Here is a 17,754-nt window from a genome sequence, read left to right on the forward strand (position 1 = left end):
GCTCATCAGGCCTACCTAGAACTGAGATTCTCCCACAGAGGGTGCAGTTGATTGCACAGACTTAAAAATATATATATATACACACACACATACATGCACACATACTTATAAGCATTTACACGCATATATGCGTCTACACTTGTATAAACAATATCTATATATATCAATATGCATACACACATCTATGCATACAGATAAATACATATATGTATGCTAGCAGGGCGATGGTGGTATAGTGGTGAGCATAGCTGCTTTCCTGACAGTTCACCTGAGTACGATTCCTGGCCATCTCAGTGTTGTGGTTTCTGAACCAATTTTTAGGGTGGCATAGTGGCTCAGCGGTGAGCGCCAGAGCTCCGGGTTCGAATCCAGCCTCGGGTGACTGTCTGTGTGGAGTTTGCACATTTTTTTCTGCGCGGATTTCCTCTGGGTGCTCCGGCTTTCTCTCACAGTCCAAAGATGGGCTGGTTAGGTGGATTGGCCAAGCTAAATTGCCCATAGTGTTCAGGGATTTGTGGGTTAGATGCATTGGTCAGGGGTAAATATAGGATAATAGGGTAGGGGAATGGGTCTGGTTGAGTTAGTCTTCGGAGGGTTGGTGTGGACTTGTTGGGCTGAAAGGCCTGTTTCACACTTGTAGGGGTTCTATGGTTCTAATTTAAGTGTGTGTGTGTGTGTGTGTGTGTGTGTGTGTGTGTGTGTGTGTGTGTGTGTGTGTGTATACAGAGCAGGTTTATGGGAAACTAGTGAGTTGCAAGAATCAGCAAAAAGGTGGCACAGTAGGTCAGTGGTTAGCAGTGTAGCCTCACAGCGCCAGCAGGGACCTGGATTCGATTCTACCCTCAGGTGACTGTCTGTGTGGAGTTTGCACATTCTCACCTGTCTCGGTGTGGATTTCCTCTGATTGCTCCAGTTTCCTCCCACAGTCCAAAGATGGGTAGGTTAGGTGGATTGGCTGTGCAAAGCTGATCATAGTGTCCAGGGATGTGTACGCTAGGTGGGTTAGCCATGGGAAATGCTGGGCGAGGGGAATGGGTCTGGGTGGGATACTCTTTGGAAGGTCAGTGTGGACTTGATGGGCCAAATGGTCTGCTTCCATACTGTTGGGATTCTATGAACAGGGGCGGTGGATTCACTAGATTCCTTAGATTCTTGAACGGTTCCATCAATCTGAAAAATGGCAAATATAATACCCCTTTTCAAGTAAGGAGGTAGATCAGGTGTCGCTGAAGTTTTCCATCTTGCACTCTACAGGAAAAATGCGAGAATGCCAAATTTCAAGTCGTTACAATAATTTATACTGCGAAAGTAAAGAATTTATTTAGTCGGCAAGTCTATTCTGGTCGGCTGAGGCAATGCCATATTGAAAGCAATGAGGCTCCCCACGCTCCAAAAAAAGGCTCAAGAATTGACATATTTCTTTTATTTGCAGAGTGCAGGTCCTTTTGCATGCCACTTCTAGCAAAGGTAAGTGAGTCAGGTTACAAGCTGAGATGACTGTTGTAAATTTGTTGTTATATATTCTTTTACCTGTTACACTGTCTGAGAGGGTGACGTCACTCACTCAAATTCTCATCTGTTTTGAAACAATTTAACTATTTCTGACGTACCTTTTCACACTGTGTTGCTGGTAATGCTGCAGTCCCCTCCTGGGTTGGTAATATGGTCCACTTTTCCATGTTTGCTCGGTGTGGTCCTGAAGATATTTCTGCAGGAAATGCCGCATCAGTGGCTTGTTGTTGGAGACTGGTCCATGATTTTACATCCAGACTGGGCAAATGATGGGCATCTGTGGCAGTAAGAACTGAATCCGGCCTCTGAAATATATATATTTAAAAAAAAGGGTTCTGAATGTATTCAGGGAGTCATGATTTGGAGATGCCGGTGTTGGACTGGGGTGGTACAAAGTTAAAATCACACAACACCAGGTTATAGTCCAACAGGTTTAATTGCAAGCACTAGCTTTCGGATTGACACTCCTTCTGAAGGAGCAGTGCCCCGAAAGCTAGTGCTTGCAATTAAACCTGATAGACTATAACCTGGTGTTGTGTGATTTTTAACTTCAGGGAGTTATTTTGACTGATGATCATGAGGTATTTTGATGTAATGGGATACATTCTCGCCTCTAAACATCAAGGAGACAAATCCCATTCCAGAGGCATGACCACAAAGTCCAAATCCCAGTGCAGGGCTGCACTGTTGGTGCCACCACCTGTAAAATGAGATATTTAAACCACGACCCTATCTGCTCTCTCAGGGGGGACATTAAAAGGTCCCAGAGCATGACTTAAGTGATCAGCAAGGGAGCTCTCCCTCATATCCTGGCTATCACTTACCCTGCCCTGCTCACCGAACCCCCACAAACAATCATGTCTCCTGAGCATCTATCTCAATGCAGAATCCTGTTGTGACCAAATTGGCTAGAATCTTACAACAGTGACTGTGTGTCACAGTTAATGTGTTAGTTCTTTGCCCAGTCCTGAGTTAATGAAAGCCACTATGTAAATGCAAAAATTGGTCATAATTGCCAATAACAGGTAACAAATTTACCGCTGCTCTTCCTTCCTGCTGACTCAGGTTTGCTTACAGAGTACTTCCTCTGTTGGGTCCCTGGCACCAGAGGGGGCTTTATAGATAAAAACTCTGATATATTTCCCATGGACATGTCGAAGAATACTTGAAGAGCTGGCTTCACTGTCAAGCTAAGCTTGAGATTTCTTGTCCAAGTCAAAAATTGAGTTTTCCTATTGCTGTTTTAAATACCTCATGTACAGTGGGTTAGCGTGAAGCACAGGCACAGTTGTGACGTAAACAAAAATGGCAATTTACTCACAGCAAGATCCCACACATGATTCTCCACACAGCCGTTTAGTGCACAAAGTCAATCTTCAAGAGCTTTCTCTCATGACTGAGAAACTAATGAGATCTCAGTCTCAACACAATTTGTTTTCTAATCAAGTCACAACAATTTACATTTCCCCTCCACTCACTGTAAGCCAGGGAGAGTGGATTGTCTGCAGGTAATAGGTGCCAGTTTAATTACTAATTCCAAGTATTTCAGCCCGCCTTCACTGGGCAGTGTCTCTCCACATCTTAGAAAGAACAGAAGCAATTTACTTTCCTACCCCCCACCAACCTTTGCATCTACCTACAACAGATCCACTCACTGAATGCAATGACAGGCCAGCAGTGCAAAGACAAGGTCTGAAAGGATCTGCATCACTGCTCAAAAAGAGGTTTGTGGGAAATGATTGATTTCTGCGACTCAAGTAACACTCCTTCTGCATGCCCTTTCGAACGAAGACACAGACTAACTTACCCGGCATGTTAATGAAATTTACTCCCCTCATTTCCTGCCAGACATTGTTTCATTCCTCTAGACAATCCCTAATCAAATTGCTGCAAGTAAACTGTGCGAGGGCCTAGCATTCGAAAGGGATGGCTGAGGAAAAGCGTTTTGAAACAGGACTCCTCTGTAAATGTGTCTAAAAATGTGTCCTTCCTACAACATATTCTCATTAAATGATGCACTATGAGAACAGGACTTGCATTTGTATAGCACCTCAGGCATTCATGAGGTCTTCACAGTCAGTGACCAAAATTTGTAACATAATTCATAGAATCCCTTCAGTGTGGAAGCAGGACATCCAGACCATCAAATCCACTTTGACCCTCCAAACAGTATCTCACTCAGACACACTACCAAGCCCACACCCTATTCCTGTAACCCTGCATTCCCCACGGCCAGTCCACCTAATCTGTACATCGTCGGACAGTGGGAGGAAACCCACACAGACACAGGGAGAATGTACAAACTCCACACAGACAGTTGCCCGAGGGTGGAATTGAACCCAGGTCCCTGGCACCATGAACCAACCATGCCACCCACTGTATTAACTGTTAACATAATGATAAAATGTCCTGCTCAGAAAAAGCAAACAGAGGGCATTGTTTGAGAAAGTATCTTCCGCCACCTCCAAACGGACCCCACCACCAGGGATATATTTCCCTCCCCTCCCCTATCAGCGTTCCGCAAAGACCACTCCCTTCGTGACTCCCTCGTCAGGTCCACACCCCCCACCAACCCAACCTCCACTCCCGGCACCTTCCCCTGCAACCGCAGGAAATGTAAAACTTGCGCCCACACCTCCTCCCTCACTTCCCTCCAAGGCCCCAAGGTATCCTTCCATATCCGCCACAAGTTCACCTGCACCTCCACACACATCATCTATTGCATCCGCTGCACCCGATGTGACCTCCTCTACTTGGGGAGACGGGCTGCCTACTTGCGGAACGCTTCAGAGAACATCTCTGGGACGCCCGGACCAACCAACCCAACCACCCCGTGGCTCAACACTTTAACTCTCCCTCCCACTCCACCGAGGACATGCAGGTCCTTGGACTCCTTCATCAGCAGAACATAACAACACGACGGCTGGAGGAGGAGTGTCTCATCTTCCGCCTGGGAACCCTCCAACCACAAGGAATGAACTCAGATTTCTCCAGTTTCCTCATTTCCCCTCCCCCCACCTTGTCTCAGTCGATTCCCTCAACTCAGCACCGCCCTCCTAACCTGCAATCCTCTTCCTGACCTCTCCGCCCCCACCCCACTCCGGCCTATCACCCTCACCTTGACCTCCTTCCACCTATCACATCTCCATCGCCCCTCCCCCAAGTCCCTCCTCCCTACCTTTTATCTTAGCCTGCCTGGCACATTCTCCTCATTCCTGATGAAGGGCTTTGGCCCGAAACATCGAATTTCCTGTTCCTTGGATGCTGCCTAACCTGCTGTGCTTTAACCAGCAACACATTTTCAGCACAAATAAAGAGGGACTGATCTGCTGCTGGGCACTGACGAGATGATCTAGTTAGTGAAAAGTGGTATTATATCGAAATGTTTACCTCCCTTTTTTGGTTATGTTCACACCTGGATGTCCATGGACAAGGAGCAAGGTTTAAAGTGAGAAAGGAAAGATACAAAAAGGCCCAGGGGGGCAATTTCTTCACATAGAGGGTATATGCGCTGGGGCTTCCAAAGATAGTGGTGGAGTTAAATATAATTTCATCACTTAAGAAACATTTGGACAGGTATGTGGATGGGATATGCATGGAGGGAATGGAGGGATATGGACCAAACACAGGCAAATGGAGCTAAATGTAATTGTGGCAGCACAGTGACTCAGTGGTTAGCACTGCTACTTCACAGTGCCAGAGCCCTGGGTTCGATTGCACCCTTGGGTGACTGTCTGTGGGCAGATTGCATGTTCTTTCCTGCATCTGCATAGGTTTCTGTTGGATGCTCTGGTTATCGCCCACTGTCCAAAGATGTGCAGCTTGGGTGGATTGGCCATGGGAAATTCCCCTTGGAGCCAGGAGTGTGTAGGTTTGGTGCATTAGCCATGGGAAATGTAGGGGGATGGACCTGGGTGGAATGATCTCCAGAAGGCTGGGTGTAGACTTGTTGGGCCAAATGGCCTGTTTCCACACTGTTAGGATTCTATAAAAACTGGGCAGGCTGGGAAAACCTCCTTTTTCCATGTTGTAAACCTCGATGATTCTATAAGCTGTGGTGGGATTTGAACTCATGTCACGAAAGCATATGTGCAGGCCTCTAGATTACTTGTCCAGTAACACATGCTATCGTCCTTCTTCCCGTGTGATATTTTCAGAAATGTACAATTTCTTAAGAATTGAGGATGATGGATACAGACATTTGTCGCCTGTTTTGCTAGCGAGTGCTGATGACGTCAGCTTAAAGCTGTTACTCAGCCTGAAGTAAATAACTTAAAGACATATTCACAGACACAAGGATGAGTCAATGGTCTTGCTCTGAATCAATTAAGTTTCTCAGCACTGACTAGATCAGTGACCTGGAATTTCAGTGGCATTATCAACATTTACTGCCCTGTTCACGAAAACATTTTTAAATCAGGCAACATAACCAGAATTAAATAGAAAAAAATTGCTTTTGATCAGTGTTGAATCTACCTATCAGGTATTTAAAAGGCAAGTTGATCTCAGCAATTGTAACATGAGACAGTATCCCATTTAGGCTTTCACAACAAGATGCTCACCAAGTGACCATGTTAATGGTATCCACAAACATGCATTTTTTTATTAAGTGATCAGTTACCATCGCTGTGACTTCTGCTGCAAGAATTGACAGATTGGTTCAGATATGATTCTCACTCCAGAAGGTTTCAGATTCAAGCTCCTCTCCTGGGAGATGGAGGGGGAGGGTAATGAATTTCCCTGGTATATATCTCCCCTCTGAACCTCTGTAACGCAAGCAGCTGGTGTGTGAAAGCAGGTGCTGTACAGCAGGTGAAAACTCTCAGGAAATACCCCAATCCCTCGAGACGCCAGTACAGTGTAGACTGTGAAACACTGTAAGGATGCTATGTTAGAGTGCAGTAGGGAGGATACAGTACTGATGGAATACTGTATTGAGGATGCTATTATGAGTGCATGCAGCATTGACAGTGCATATCTTAGAATGGATATATTGAGGATGCTGTACCGATTATTGAAGCACAGACAGACTGCCATACTAATGACGCTGAATTGAGATCAGTCTATTGATATTGCACTACTAAGAGTGTGGTACTTAGAACATGTAGTAATGGGAGGCTAGTTCTGAGAGACAGTTGCAATAAAATGCAAGACAATGAAACATGTTATAGTAAAACGTCCTGTACGAGAGACTGGGAGTACTTTGGGTATTGAGAGAGTGCTGTATTCAAGTTGCAATCACGAGGCAGTGATGAATTAAGAATGTGTGCTGAGGTAGTACAGCACTGAGGGTGGGTTGCATTGAGAGTGAAGTGCTGAGGGAGTGTTACATTGTGAGTGAGGTGTTGAAGGAGTGCTGTATTGAGAATGAGGTGCTGAGGGACTGCTGTATTGTGAGTGAGGTGCTGAGGGAGTGTTTTATTGTGAGTGAAGTGCTGAGGGAGTGCTGTATTGAGAGTGAGGTGCTGAGGGAGTGCTGTGGGAGTGCTGTAATGTGATTGAGGTGCTGAGGGAGCTCTGTATTGTGCGTGAGGTGTTGAGTGAGTGCTATATTGTCAATGAGATGCTGAGGGACTGATGTATTGTGAGTGACTACTGAGGGACTGCTGCATAATGAGTGAGGTACTGAGGGAATGCTGTAATGTGAGTGAGGTGCTGAGGGAGTGCTGAGGAACTGCTGTACTGTGAATGAGATGCTGAGGGAGTGCTGTATTGTGAGTGAGGCACTGAGGGAGTGCTGTATTGTGAGTGAGGTGCTGAGGGAGTACTGTATTGTGAGTGAGGCACTGAGGGAGGGCTGTATTGTGAATGAGGTGCTGAGAGAGTGCTGTATTGTGAGTGAGGTGCTGAGGGAGTGCCGTATTGTGAGTGAGGTGCTGAGGGAGTGCTGCATTGAGAGTGAGGTGCTGAGGGAGTGCTGTATTGAGACTGAGGTGCTGAGTGAGTGCTGTAATGTGAGTGAAGTCTTGAGGGAGTGCTGTATTGAGAGTGAGGCACTGAGGGAGTGCTGTATTGTGAGTGAGATGCTGAGGAAATGTGTTTTGAGTGAGGTGCTGAGGGAGTACTGAGGGAGTGCTGAGGGAGTGCTGTATTGTGAATAAGGTGCTGAGGGAGTGCTGGATTGAGAGTGAGGTGCTGAGGGAGTACTGAGGGAGTGCTGTATTGTGAATGAGATGCTAAGGGAATGCTATATTGAGAGTGAGGTACTGAGGAAATGTGTTGTGAGTGAGGTGCTGAGGGACTGCTGTATTGTGAATGAGGTGCTGAGGGAGTGCTGTTTTGTGAATGAGGTGCTGACGGAGTGCTGTATTGTGAATGAGGTGCTGAGTGAGTGCTGTATTGAGAGTGAGGTGCTGAGGGAGTGCTGTATTGTGAATGAGGTGCTAAGGGAGTGCTGTATTGTGCATGAGGTGCTGAGGGAGTGCTGTATTGTGCATGAGGTGCTGAGGGAGTACTGAGAGACTGCTGTGTGGTGAATGAGGTGCTAAGGGGTGCTGTATTGTGAGTGAGGTGCTGAGGGAGTGCTGTATTGTGAATGAGGTGCTGAGGGAATACTGAGAGACTGCTGTATTGTGAATGAGGTGCTGAGGGAGTGTTGTATCATGAGTGAGGTGCTATGGAGTGCTGTATCATGAGTGAGGTGCTGAGGGAATGCTGAGGGACTGCTGTATTGAGAGTGAGGTGCTGAAGGAGTACTGTATAGAGAGTGAGGTGCTGAGAGAGTATTGTATTGTGAGTGAGGTGCTGAGGGAGTGCTGAGGGACTGCTGTAATATGAGTGAAGTGCTGAGGGTGTGTTCTATTGAGAGTGAGGTGCTGAGGGAGTGCTGTATTGTGAGTGAAGTGCAGAGGGAGTGTTCTATTGAGAGTGAGGTGCTGAGGGAGTGCTGTATTGTGAATGAGGTGCTAAGGGAGTCCTGTATTGTGCATGAGGTGCTGAGGGAGTGCTGTATTGTGCATGAGGTGCTGAGGGAGTACTGAGAGACTGCTGTGTTGTGAATGAGGTGCTAAGGGAGTGCTGTATTGTGAGTGAGGTGCTGAGGGAATGCTGTATTGTGAATGAGGTACCGAGGGAATACTGAGAGACTGCTGTATTGTGAATGAGGTGCTGAGGGAGTGCTGTTTTGTGAATGAGGCGCTGAGGGAGTGTTGTATCATGAGTGAGGTGCTGAGAGAGTATTGTATTGTGAGTGAGGTGCTGAGGGATTGCTGAGGGAGTGCTGTAATATGAGTGAAGTGCTGAGGGTGTGTTCTATTGAGAGTGAGGTGCTGAGGGAGTGCTGTATTGTGAGTGAAGTGCAGAGGGAGTGTTCTATTGAGAGTGAGGTGCTGAGGGAGTGCTGTATTGTGAGAGAGGTGCTGAGGGAGTGTTCTGTTAAGAGTGAGGTGCTGAGGGAGTGTTCTATTGAGAGTGAGGTGCTGAGGGAGTGCTGAGGGAATGCTGTATTGAGAGTGAGGTGTTCAGGGAGTGTTCTATTGAGAGTGAGGTGCTGAGGATGTGCTGAGGGAGTGCTGTATTGAGAGCGAGGTGTTGAGGGTGTGCTGAGGGAGTGATGTATTGAGAGTGAAGTGCTGAGGGAGTGCTGAGGGACTGCTGTACTGTGAATGAGTGTTGAGGGAGTGCTGTATTGTGAGTGAGGTGCTGAGGGACTGCTGTATTGTGAGTGAGGTGCTGAGGGACTGCTGTATTGTGAGTGAGGTGCTGAGGGAGTGCTGTATTGAGAGTGAGGTGCTGAGGGAGTGCTGAGGGACTGCTGTACTGTGAATGAGTGTTGAGGGAGTGCTGTATTGTGAGTGAGGTGCTGAGGGACTGCTGTATTGAGAGTGAGGTACTGAGGGAGTGCTGTATTGTGAATGAGGTGCTGAGGGAGTGCTGTATTGAGAGTGAGGTGCTGAGGGAGTTCTGTATTGTGATTGAGGTGCTGAGGGAGTGCTGTATTGAGAGTGAGGTGCTGAGGGAGTGCTGAGGGAGTGCTGTATTGCGAATGAGGTGCTGAGGGAGTGCTGTATTGTGAGTGATGTGCTGAGGGACTGCTGTATTGTGAGTGAGGTGCTGAGGGAGTCTGTATTGTGAATGAGGTGCTGAGGGACTGCTGTATTGTGAGGGAGGTGCTGAGGGAGTGTTCTATTGAGAGTGAGGTGCTGAGGGGATGCTGAGGGAGTGCTGTATTGTGCGTGAGGTGCTGAGGGAGTGCTGTATTGTGAGTGAGGTGCTGAGGGAGTGCTGTATTGTGAGTGAGGGGCTGAGGGAGTGCTGTAATGTGAGTGAGGGGCTGAGGGAGTGCTGTATTGTGAGTGAGGAGCTGAGGGAGTGCTGTATTGTGAGGGAGGTGCTGTGGGAGTGCTGTATTGTGAGTGAGGAGCTGAGGGAGTGCTGTAATGTGAGTGAGGGTCTGAGGGAGTGCTGTAATGTGAGTGAGGGGCTGAGGGAGTGCTGTATTGTGAGTGAGGAGCTGAGGGAGTGCTGTATTGTGAGTGAGGTGCTGAGGGACTGCTGTATTGTGAGTGAGGTGCTGAGGGAGTCTGTATTGTGAATGAGGTGCTGAGGGACTGCTGTATTGTGAGGGAGGTGCTGAGGGAGTGTTCTATTGAGAGTGAGGTGCTGAGGGGATGCTGAGGGAGTGCTGTATTGTGCGTGAGGTGCTGAGGGAGTGCTGTATTGTGAGTGAGGAGCTGAGGGAGTGCTGTAATGTGAGTGAGGGGCTGAGGGAGTGCTGTAATGTGAGTGAGGGGCTGAGGGAGTGCTGTATTGTGAGTGAGGAGCTGAGGGAGTGCTGTATTGTGAGGGAGGTGCTGTGGGAGTGCTGTATTGTGAGTGAGGAGCTGAGGGAGTGCTGTATTGTGAGTGAGGAGCTGAGGGAGTGCTGTAATGTGAGTGAGGAGCTGAGGGAGTGCTGTATTGTGAGGGAGGTGCTGTGGGAGTGCTGTATTGTGAGTGAGGAGCTGAGGGAGTCTGTATTGTGAATGAGGTGCTGAGGGACTGCTGTATTGTGAGTGAGGTGCTGTGGGAGTGTTGCGATCACTGAACGAGTGAACTTTAACAGCAATTTGCTTCAATATGCTGAATTCCTCCTTTAACATTCCAAGCTCGGGAATAGGAAATTAGGAAAACCTTAGAATCCTTCGCCCTATTTTCTCAGGCCACCTCTCTCCAGCCTGCTTTAAACTGCTGTTCTTTGCTACTTTTACCTTTCTACTTTGTTAAAACCAGTCGGAAGTTATCGTGCACGTCTTTCGGGCAATTCAAGCATTTTTTTTACATACACAATAACAAAAGAAATGCAGCAATTCCTATCCAACATCAGAGAGTTAGACCCGGGCGCTGTCAGATGGAAATGCAGCCTCGCCCGTGCATTAGCTTCAGATCATGTAAAATGCAACAGTTTATCAGCTTTCTGTGGTTAGACGTGAGACGAATGCAGCTGCTGTCCAGGGTGCTGAACTATGTTCAGCTGCTTTCTCAACCATCTCTCAACTCTCTGAACAACAGCCCTGCTCTCCCGCTTTTATTCAATTAGCTTCTGTCCAGGACAGATCCTTTGGGAATGGGCTAGGGAGTGACAGGCAAATTCCGATCAACAAAGACATTAATTTTCCCTGTGCCTCGATGTATCTAACTCATTAGTCGTAAAACCAGGCGTGCTGTAATGAATGCCATCATACGCTAAGTTGCAATATTAAAACATGCAAACAGAGGCATATTTCTCACGAATAGCGAGACAATTCGGTCGAAGATGGGAGGGTTTGAAAAGGGACAAGAAAAGTGAGGGAGTTGAGACCGTTTTGAATACAGACTGTGTACTAAAATGGTGCAACAGCAGAAACCACTCTTCGATGCGAACCATCTTTTGTGTGAAAACTAGTCCATTAACTACCATTAATTTACTGTTGAACTTCCCGATCTGCCATCTTTCAATAAATGATATTTCTACTTATGAATCATACTGTCCCTACAGTGTAAAAGAAAGCCATGCAGCCCACACTGACCTTCTGAAGGGCATCCCACCCAGGCCCAGCCCATAACCTTACATTTCCCATAGCTAATCTACCTAACCTACACATCCCTAGATATTATGAGCAGTTTAGCATGGCCAATCCACCTAACCGGCAAATCTTTGGACTGTGGAAACCGGAGCACACCCACGCTGACATGGAAGAATGTGCTAACTTCACACAGTCACCCAAGGCTGGAATCAAACCCAGGTCCCTGGTGCTGTGAGGCAGCAATGCTAACCATTGAGCCACCATGTCACCCCATAGATATTTTCATTTGTATGGTGTCTTTCATGACCTTAATTCAACCTCAAGTGTTTTAAATCAAATGAAATCTTTTGGAAATGCTGCCCCTGGAATAATACAAAGAAACAAGCAACTAAGTGATGCACATCAGGATCCCACTAGCAGCAATGTGATAATGACCATGTAATCCGCCTCATTTAGCATCACTATTTGAGGGATTATATTGAGCCAGGACATGTTGGATTAATTCATTTGCTCTTCCTTAAGTTGTTAGGATGTGTTACACCCAGCCAATAGGTTCTCAGTGGAAAGAGTTTCTCACCAAAAGCACTGAGATCTACCCAGCATTTTCCAGCTGTTATTGCGAGACACAAACAAGGTACAAGAATAGTCCATGCAGCCCTTTGAATCTGCCCCACCATTCAGTAAGACCATTGCAGATCTGATTGTAATTTCAAGTCCACTTTCCTGCCTATCATGATAACCTTTCACCCAATTGTTTACCAAGTATCTGTCCATCTCTGCCTTAAAAATATAGAAAGACTCTTCTTCCATCACCTGTTATAGGGTCATAGAGTCATACAGCATGGAAACAGACCCTTCAGTCCAACTAGTCCATGCAGACCATTATCCCAAACTAAACTAGTCCCACCTGCCTTCTCCTGGCCCATAACCCTCCAAACCTTGCCTATTCATGTACTTAGCTAAATGCCTTTTCAACATTGCAACTGCACCCGCATCCACCACTTCCTCTGGAAGTTCATTCCACACATGAACCACTCCCTGCATAAAACATTTGCCCCTCTTGTCTTTTTTAAACCTCTCTCCTCTCACCTTCAAAATGTGGCCCTTTGTCTTGAAATCCCCCATCCTAGGGAAAAGACACCTGCCATTAATGCTGTCTAAACCCCTCATGATCTTATAAACTTCTACAAGGTCACTTCTCAACCTCCTACACTCCAGAGAAAAAAGTCCCAGCTTATTCAGACTTTCTTTATTACTCAAGCATTCCATACCCAGCAACATTCTGGTAAAACTTTTCTGAATCCTTTCTAGCTTAATAATATCCTTCTTATAACTGAGCAACCAGAACTGGACACAGTATTCCAGAAGAGGCCTCAGAATTCTGAAGAAGCATGACCCTTGGAGAAAATATTTAGGCTCGTATCTGTTTTAAAAAGCTGACCGCTGATTTTGAAATAGTGACCCCTAGTTCTGGATTCTACCACAACATCCTCTCTATATGCCCCATGTCACAACCCCTCAGATATGTTTCAATCAAGCTGCTTCTTGCTTTGCTAAGTTCCAGGACATTCAAGACCAGACTGTCCTCATTAGACAACCTGCCCATTTCAGACATTAACCTGGTAACCCTTCTCTGAATTGTTCTCTATGCATTTATATCCTTCCTTAAATGCAGTAACACCAATACCAGGCTCAGTATTCCAGATGTTGTCTCACCAGTGCCTTGTACAACTGAACCCTATACATTCATTTTCCTCCCAATAAACAATAGCTTTTTTTTTCAGTCTTCCTGAATTAAAAAAAAAATAACATGACTAGTCTGCCCTTAAATTGCCCTTTTGGCAAGTGAAACTCCATTGTTGCAAATGCACAGTCAAAAGAAAAGGTTTTTTTAAATTCATTCATGGGACTTGGGCATTGCTGGCTGGTCAGCATTGACAGCCCATCCCTATTTGCCCTTGAGAAGGTGGTAGCAAGCTGCCATCTTGAATCGCCGCAGTCCACCTGCTGTGGGTTGACTCAATATGCCGGTCGGAAGGGAATTCCAGAATTTTGACCCAACGACTGACTTGGTATATTTCAAGGTCAGGTGGTGAATGGTTTGGGGGTGAACTTGCAGGTGGTGGCGTTCCCATGTACTTGCTGCCCTTGTCCTTCGAGACGGAAATGGGTGTGGATTTAGAAGGTGCTGTCTAGAGATCTTCAGGATTTTCTGCAGCGCATCTTGTAGATATTACACACTGCCGCTACTGAGGGCCAGTAGTGGAGGGATTGAATGTTTGTAGATGTGATGCCAATCAAGCAGGTTGCTTTGTCCTGGATGGTGTCAAGCTTCTTGAGTGTTGTTGGGGCTGTACCCATCCAGGCAAGTGGGGAGTATTCCATCACACTCCTGATTTGTGCCTTGCAGATGGTGAATAGACTTTGGGGTGTCAGGAGGTGAGTTACTTGACTCACTACAGTTCCCTTGTCTCTGACCCGCTCTTGTAGCCATTATGTTTATGTGGTGAATCCAGTTGAGCTTCTGATCATTGGTAACGCCAAGGATGCTGACAGTGGGAGATTCAGTGATGGTAATACTGTTAAATATCAAGGGGCAGTGGTTAGAGTGTCTTTAATGGGTGATGGTCATTGTCTAGAATTTGTGTGGGTGAACGTTACTTGCCACTTGTCAGCCCAAGCCTGGATATTGTCCAGATGCATTTGAGCACGGACTGCTTCAATATCCGAAGATTTGTGAATGGTGCTGAACACTGTGCAAGCATCAGTGAATATCCCCACTTCTGACCTTAGGACAGAGGGAAGGTCATTGATGAAGCAGCTGAAGATTGCTGGGCCTTGGACACTACCCTGAGGGACTCCTGCAGAGATGTCCTGGAGCTGAGATGACTGATCCTCCACAACTACAACCATCTTTCTTTACGTCAGGTATGATTCTATCCGGCGGCATGTTTGCCTCCTGATACCCATTGATTCCAGTTTTGCCAGGACTCCTTGATACTCTGTCAAATGTGGCCTTGATGACAAGGGCTGTCACTCTCACTTCACCTCTGGAATTCAGCTCTTTTGTAGATGTTTGAATCAAGGCTGGAATGAGGTCAGGAGCTGAGTGACCCTGGCGAAACCCAAACTGGGCGTCACCGAGCAGGTTGGTGCTGAGCAGGTGCTGCTTGATAGCACTGTTGATGACCCCTTCCATCTGATGATGGAGAGTAGACTGATTGGGCAGCAAATGGCCGGGTTGGATTTATTCTGCTTTTTGTGTACTGGACATACCTGAGCAGTTTTCCACATTTGTCGGTAGATGCCAGTGTTATAACTGCACTGGAAGAGCTTGGCTGGGGGACCAGCAAGTTCTGGAGCACACGTCTTCAGTACTATTGCCGGAATGTTAACAGGGCCCATTGCCTTTGCAGTATCCAGTGCCTCCAGCCATTTTTTGATATGAGACTGGTATCTGTGATGCTGGGGACCATTGGAGGAGCCCGAGATGGATCATCCACTCAGCACTTCTGGCTGGAAGCTTGACTCTCATTGCATTTTAGATTTATTTTAAATTTAGCTTTCATGAGGAATTTATTCCAAATGGCATTGCTGAATGAAATGTTCAGTTCAGTTGATGACTATTGTAATTTTCACTTTACTGAAAGAACCAGCACCAACCAGGGGACATTCTCCAGCTGTGTTTTTTTTTTGGCCAGTGATTCATTGCCACACTACACAAAGTGGTTGCCAAAATGTAGCAAACATTCTCTTATTCTCTCTGCTGGCCAGAATGTTGTGGCCTGGGGACATTAATCATATCACATAAATTTGGAACAGGAGAAATTAACTTGTGAGATAATTAACACTTAGGCGAGGTATAAAAGGATAGAAGCTCATGTTTATAGGGTGGGTAAGGTGGGAGGAGGTGCTTTCGGAGTATAAATAACAGCAAAAACCAGTTAAATGGCCAGTCTCTGAGTATTGAATACTATGTAATTATCAGTGAGGGTGGATTGCAAAACCGTGCAGTGCAAATGAGGGGAAAGTAATGTGGATGAAAACAAATCTTAAAAATTTAGAAGCTGAAATGCATTTTCTTTTTCAAATCAAAACTTTTGAACCCTGTGGATAGCCTTATGAAACTTCCACTCCGTCCAGGGAGAGCTGACTTAGCAGCAGCGGTTCTGCTTAATAAGGCATCTTTCTAACCTCATTCCATCCCCTCACATTTCAAGACTCAAAATAATATATGCAGAAGGGTTCTTAACCATTAGCACCTCAGATCTACCCCGGGGACTGGCTTTGAAATGATGCCTCATGCACTAGGACAGATGACACTCCGGAAGGTCATTATTGAACCTCCATCCAGCTCAATGCATAACCAATATATCAGCTTTGATCTTGCTGATTCAGATAATCCCTTGGGAGCTAGTTACCTATGCTATCCTTCTACTGAAATCCCTGATGGCTTACGACAATGATGACATCTTTTTCCTTCAACATATACAACAGGGAACGAAGAGGCTAACTCAGGACTCTCTGTGTGATCTGCTTTAGATGGTCTTTACCCTGACCAGTAATCAGTTATCCTTTGGTTTCCTCCTTCTTACACCTTAAAGAATATCCCTCGCAAAAAGATCCATTATTATTTGCCAGAAAGAAGAAAGATTGTTCCCAGGCTCATTCAATCTGTCATAAAGAATGCATTTTGCAAAACTTCCTAACTAATGTTTCCTCTAGACCCTCAGTAAACTAAACTGAATGATGTCGGGTAGGAGGTGAGATTTACTTAATATCTGGTACAAAAATGAAGCAAGTGTTCTTTTTAGCTGCTTTGTATGCTGGTGTAGGAATTGATATAGGTCTGGGTGGACAGTGTGGCAAAATCCCGATGTCTGTCCCCTCAACACTATCACACCACCCAAACAATTAGACAGGGAATAGTAAGCAGATCGTGTTAACAAGGTGTGGCTGCAATCAGAATAAGGTATGGCACGTTGAGGAAGGTAACCTTTCCAATTAGTTTTAAACTCTATCCTATTCACCAAGGTCAATAACTTCCTTTCCTACAATGTGGCCTCTGTATGTTCCTACCTAGTCCTGTTTCCACCAAACCTCATTCACATCTAAACTAATGCCCATCATTAGAACATCACGGGTCAAACCTTTTGAAAGCAAGAAAAAGATCACACACCTGCAGCCTGTTTCATAACTTCACCTGACCGAGAGGCTTGTGATTTCAAGTAAATCTGTTGGACTATAACCTGGTGTCATGTAACTTCTGACTTTGCCCACCCTAGTCCAACACTTGCACCTTCACATTATCATGAAACTAAGTCAGCCATATCCCACCTTTGGCCTCCTGTCGTATTCTGTCTCTCCAACCCTGTCTCAGCCCTACTCAGCCATACTCCAAGTACCATCCAACTTTTGTTCCTTTTTCTTTCCACACACTTAAGAGGCTTCTCCAGAACATGTTTCTTCAACCAATCTCTGCGTCAGCGTCCCTCACTGTCCCAGAGGTCCAACATTCATATCTGTGATGCTTTGCACATCTGGCAACACTTTTTCACCTAATGTTCAGTTGCTCCTCTACTAGTGTCTAGATATCTCACCGCACCCAATCGCATGTCAAAAAACAATCACATTATTGTTCAATGCGTTGTGTTTTTCAATTAATCCTGAGGTGAGGAAATGGCTGCTCCTTTTACCTACATAAAACCAATCAGCCCCCCACCCCTTCAAAACCCTTCCTTTGCAAAGCTCTTGATGGTGCTTCTATAGTGTGATAGCAATCATACAATCCCGGCAGTGTGGAAGCAGGCCATTCAGCCCTTTGAGTCCACACTGACCTACTGAAGGGCATCCCTGTAACCTTTCATTTCCCGTCTAGCTTGCACACTATAAGCAATTTAGCATTGCCAATCCACCCTAACCTGCACATCCCTGACACTTTGGGTAATATAGCATTGCCAATCCACCCCCCACCTTTGGCCTGTGGGAGGAAACCCAAGCAGACACAGGAGGGATGCACAAACTCCACACAGTCGCCAAGGCTGAAATCGAACCCAGGACTCCAGTATTCCGAAGCAGCAGTACTAACCACTGAGCCACCATGGCACCAAAGTGCGGTGCAAAAAAAAATCCATAAGTAGCTCATCAGCTATCTAGTGAATCGATATTTTTGGGGTTCTCCCACTGTCGGAGAATTCACGTGGACCAGTGCACATAGGGCATTGATGTAGTGCAACATCAGCCAGGGACAGCTGTATTG

At 46.1% G+C, this 17,754-nt stretch overlaps 1 protein-coding gene across 1 annotated transcript in view; it reads right to left on the bottom strand.

The window, feature by feature from the left end:
• Window positions 1–17,754, bottom strand: part of ccdc33 (coiled-coil domain containing 33) — a 271,296-nt gene that overhangs the window by 104,390 nt on the left and 149,152 nt on the right. Inside the window, exon 13 of the mRNA XM_060853677.1 lies at window positions 1,611–1,817. Within this exon, the coding sequence (XP_060709660.1) occupies window positions 1,611–1,817 (207 nt within the window). The remainder of the gene's footprint in view (window positions 1–1,610; window positions 1,818–17,754) is intronic.

The sequence above is a fragment of the Hemiscyllium ocellatum genome, chromosome 42 (genome assembly GCF_020745735.1).
Source record: "Hemiscyllium ocellatum isolate sHemOce1 chromosome 42, sHemOce1.pat.X.cur, whole genome shotgun sequence".
Classification (NCBI taxonomy): Eukaryota; Metazoa; Chordata; class Chondrichthyes; order Orectolobiformes; family Hemiscylliidae; genus Hemiscyllium; species Hemiscyllium ocellatum.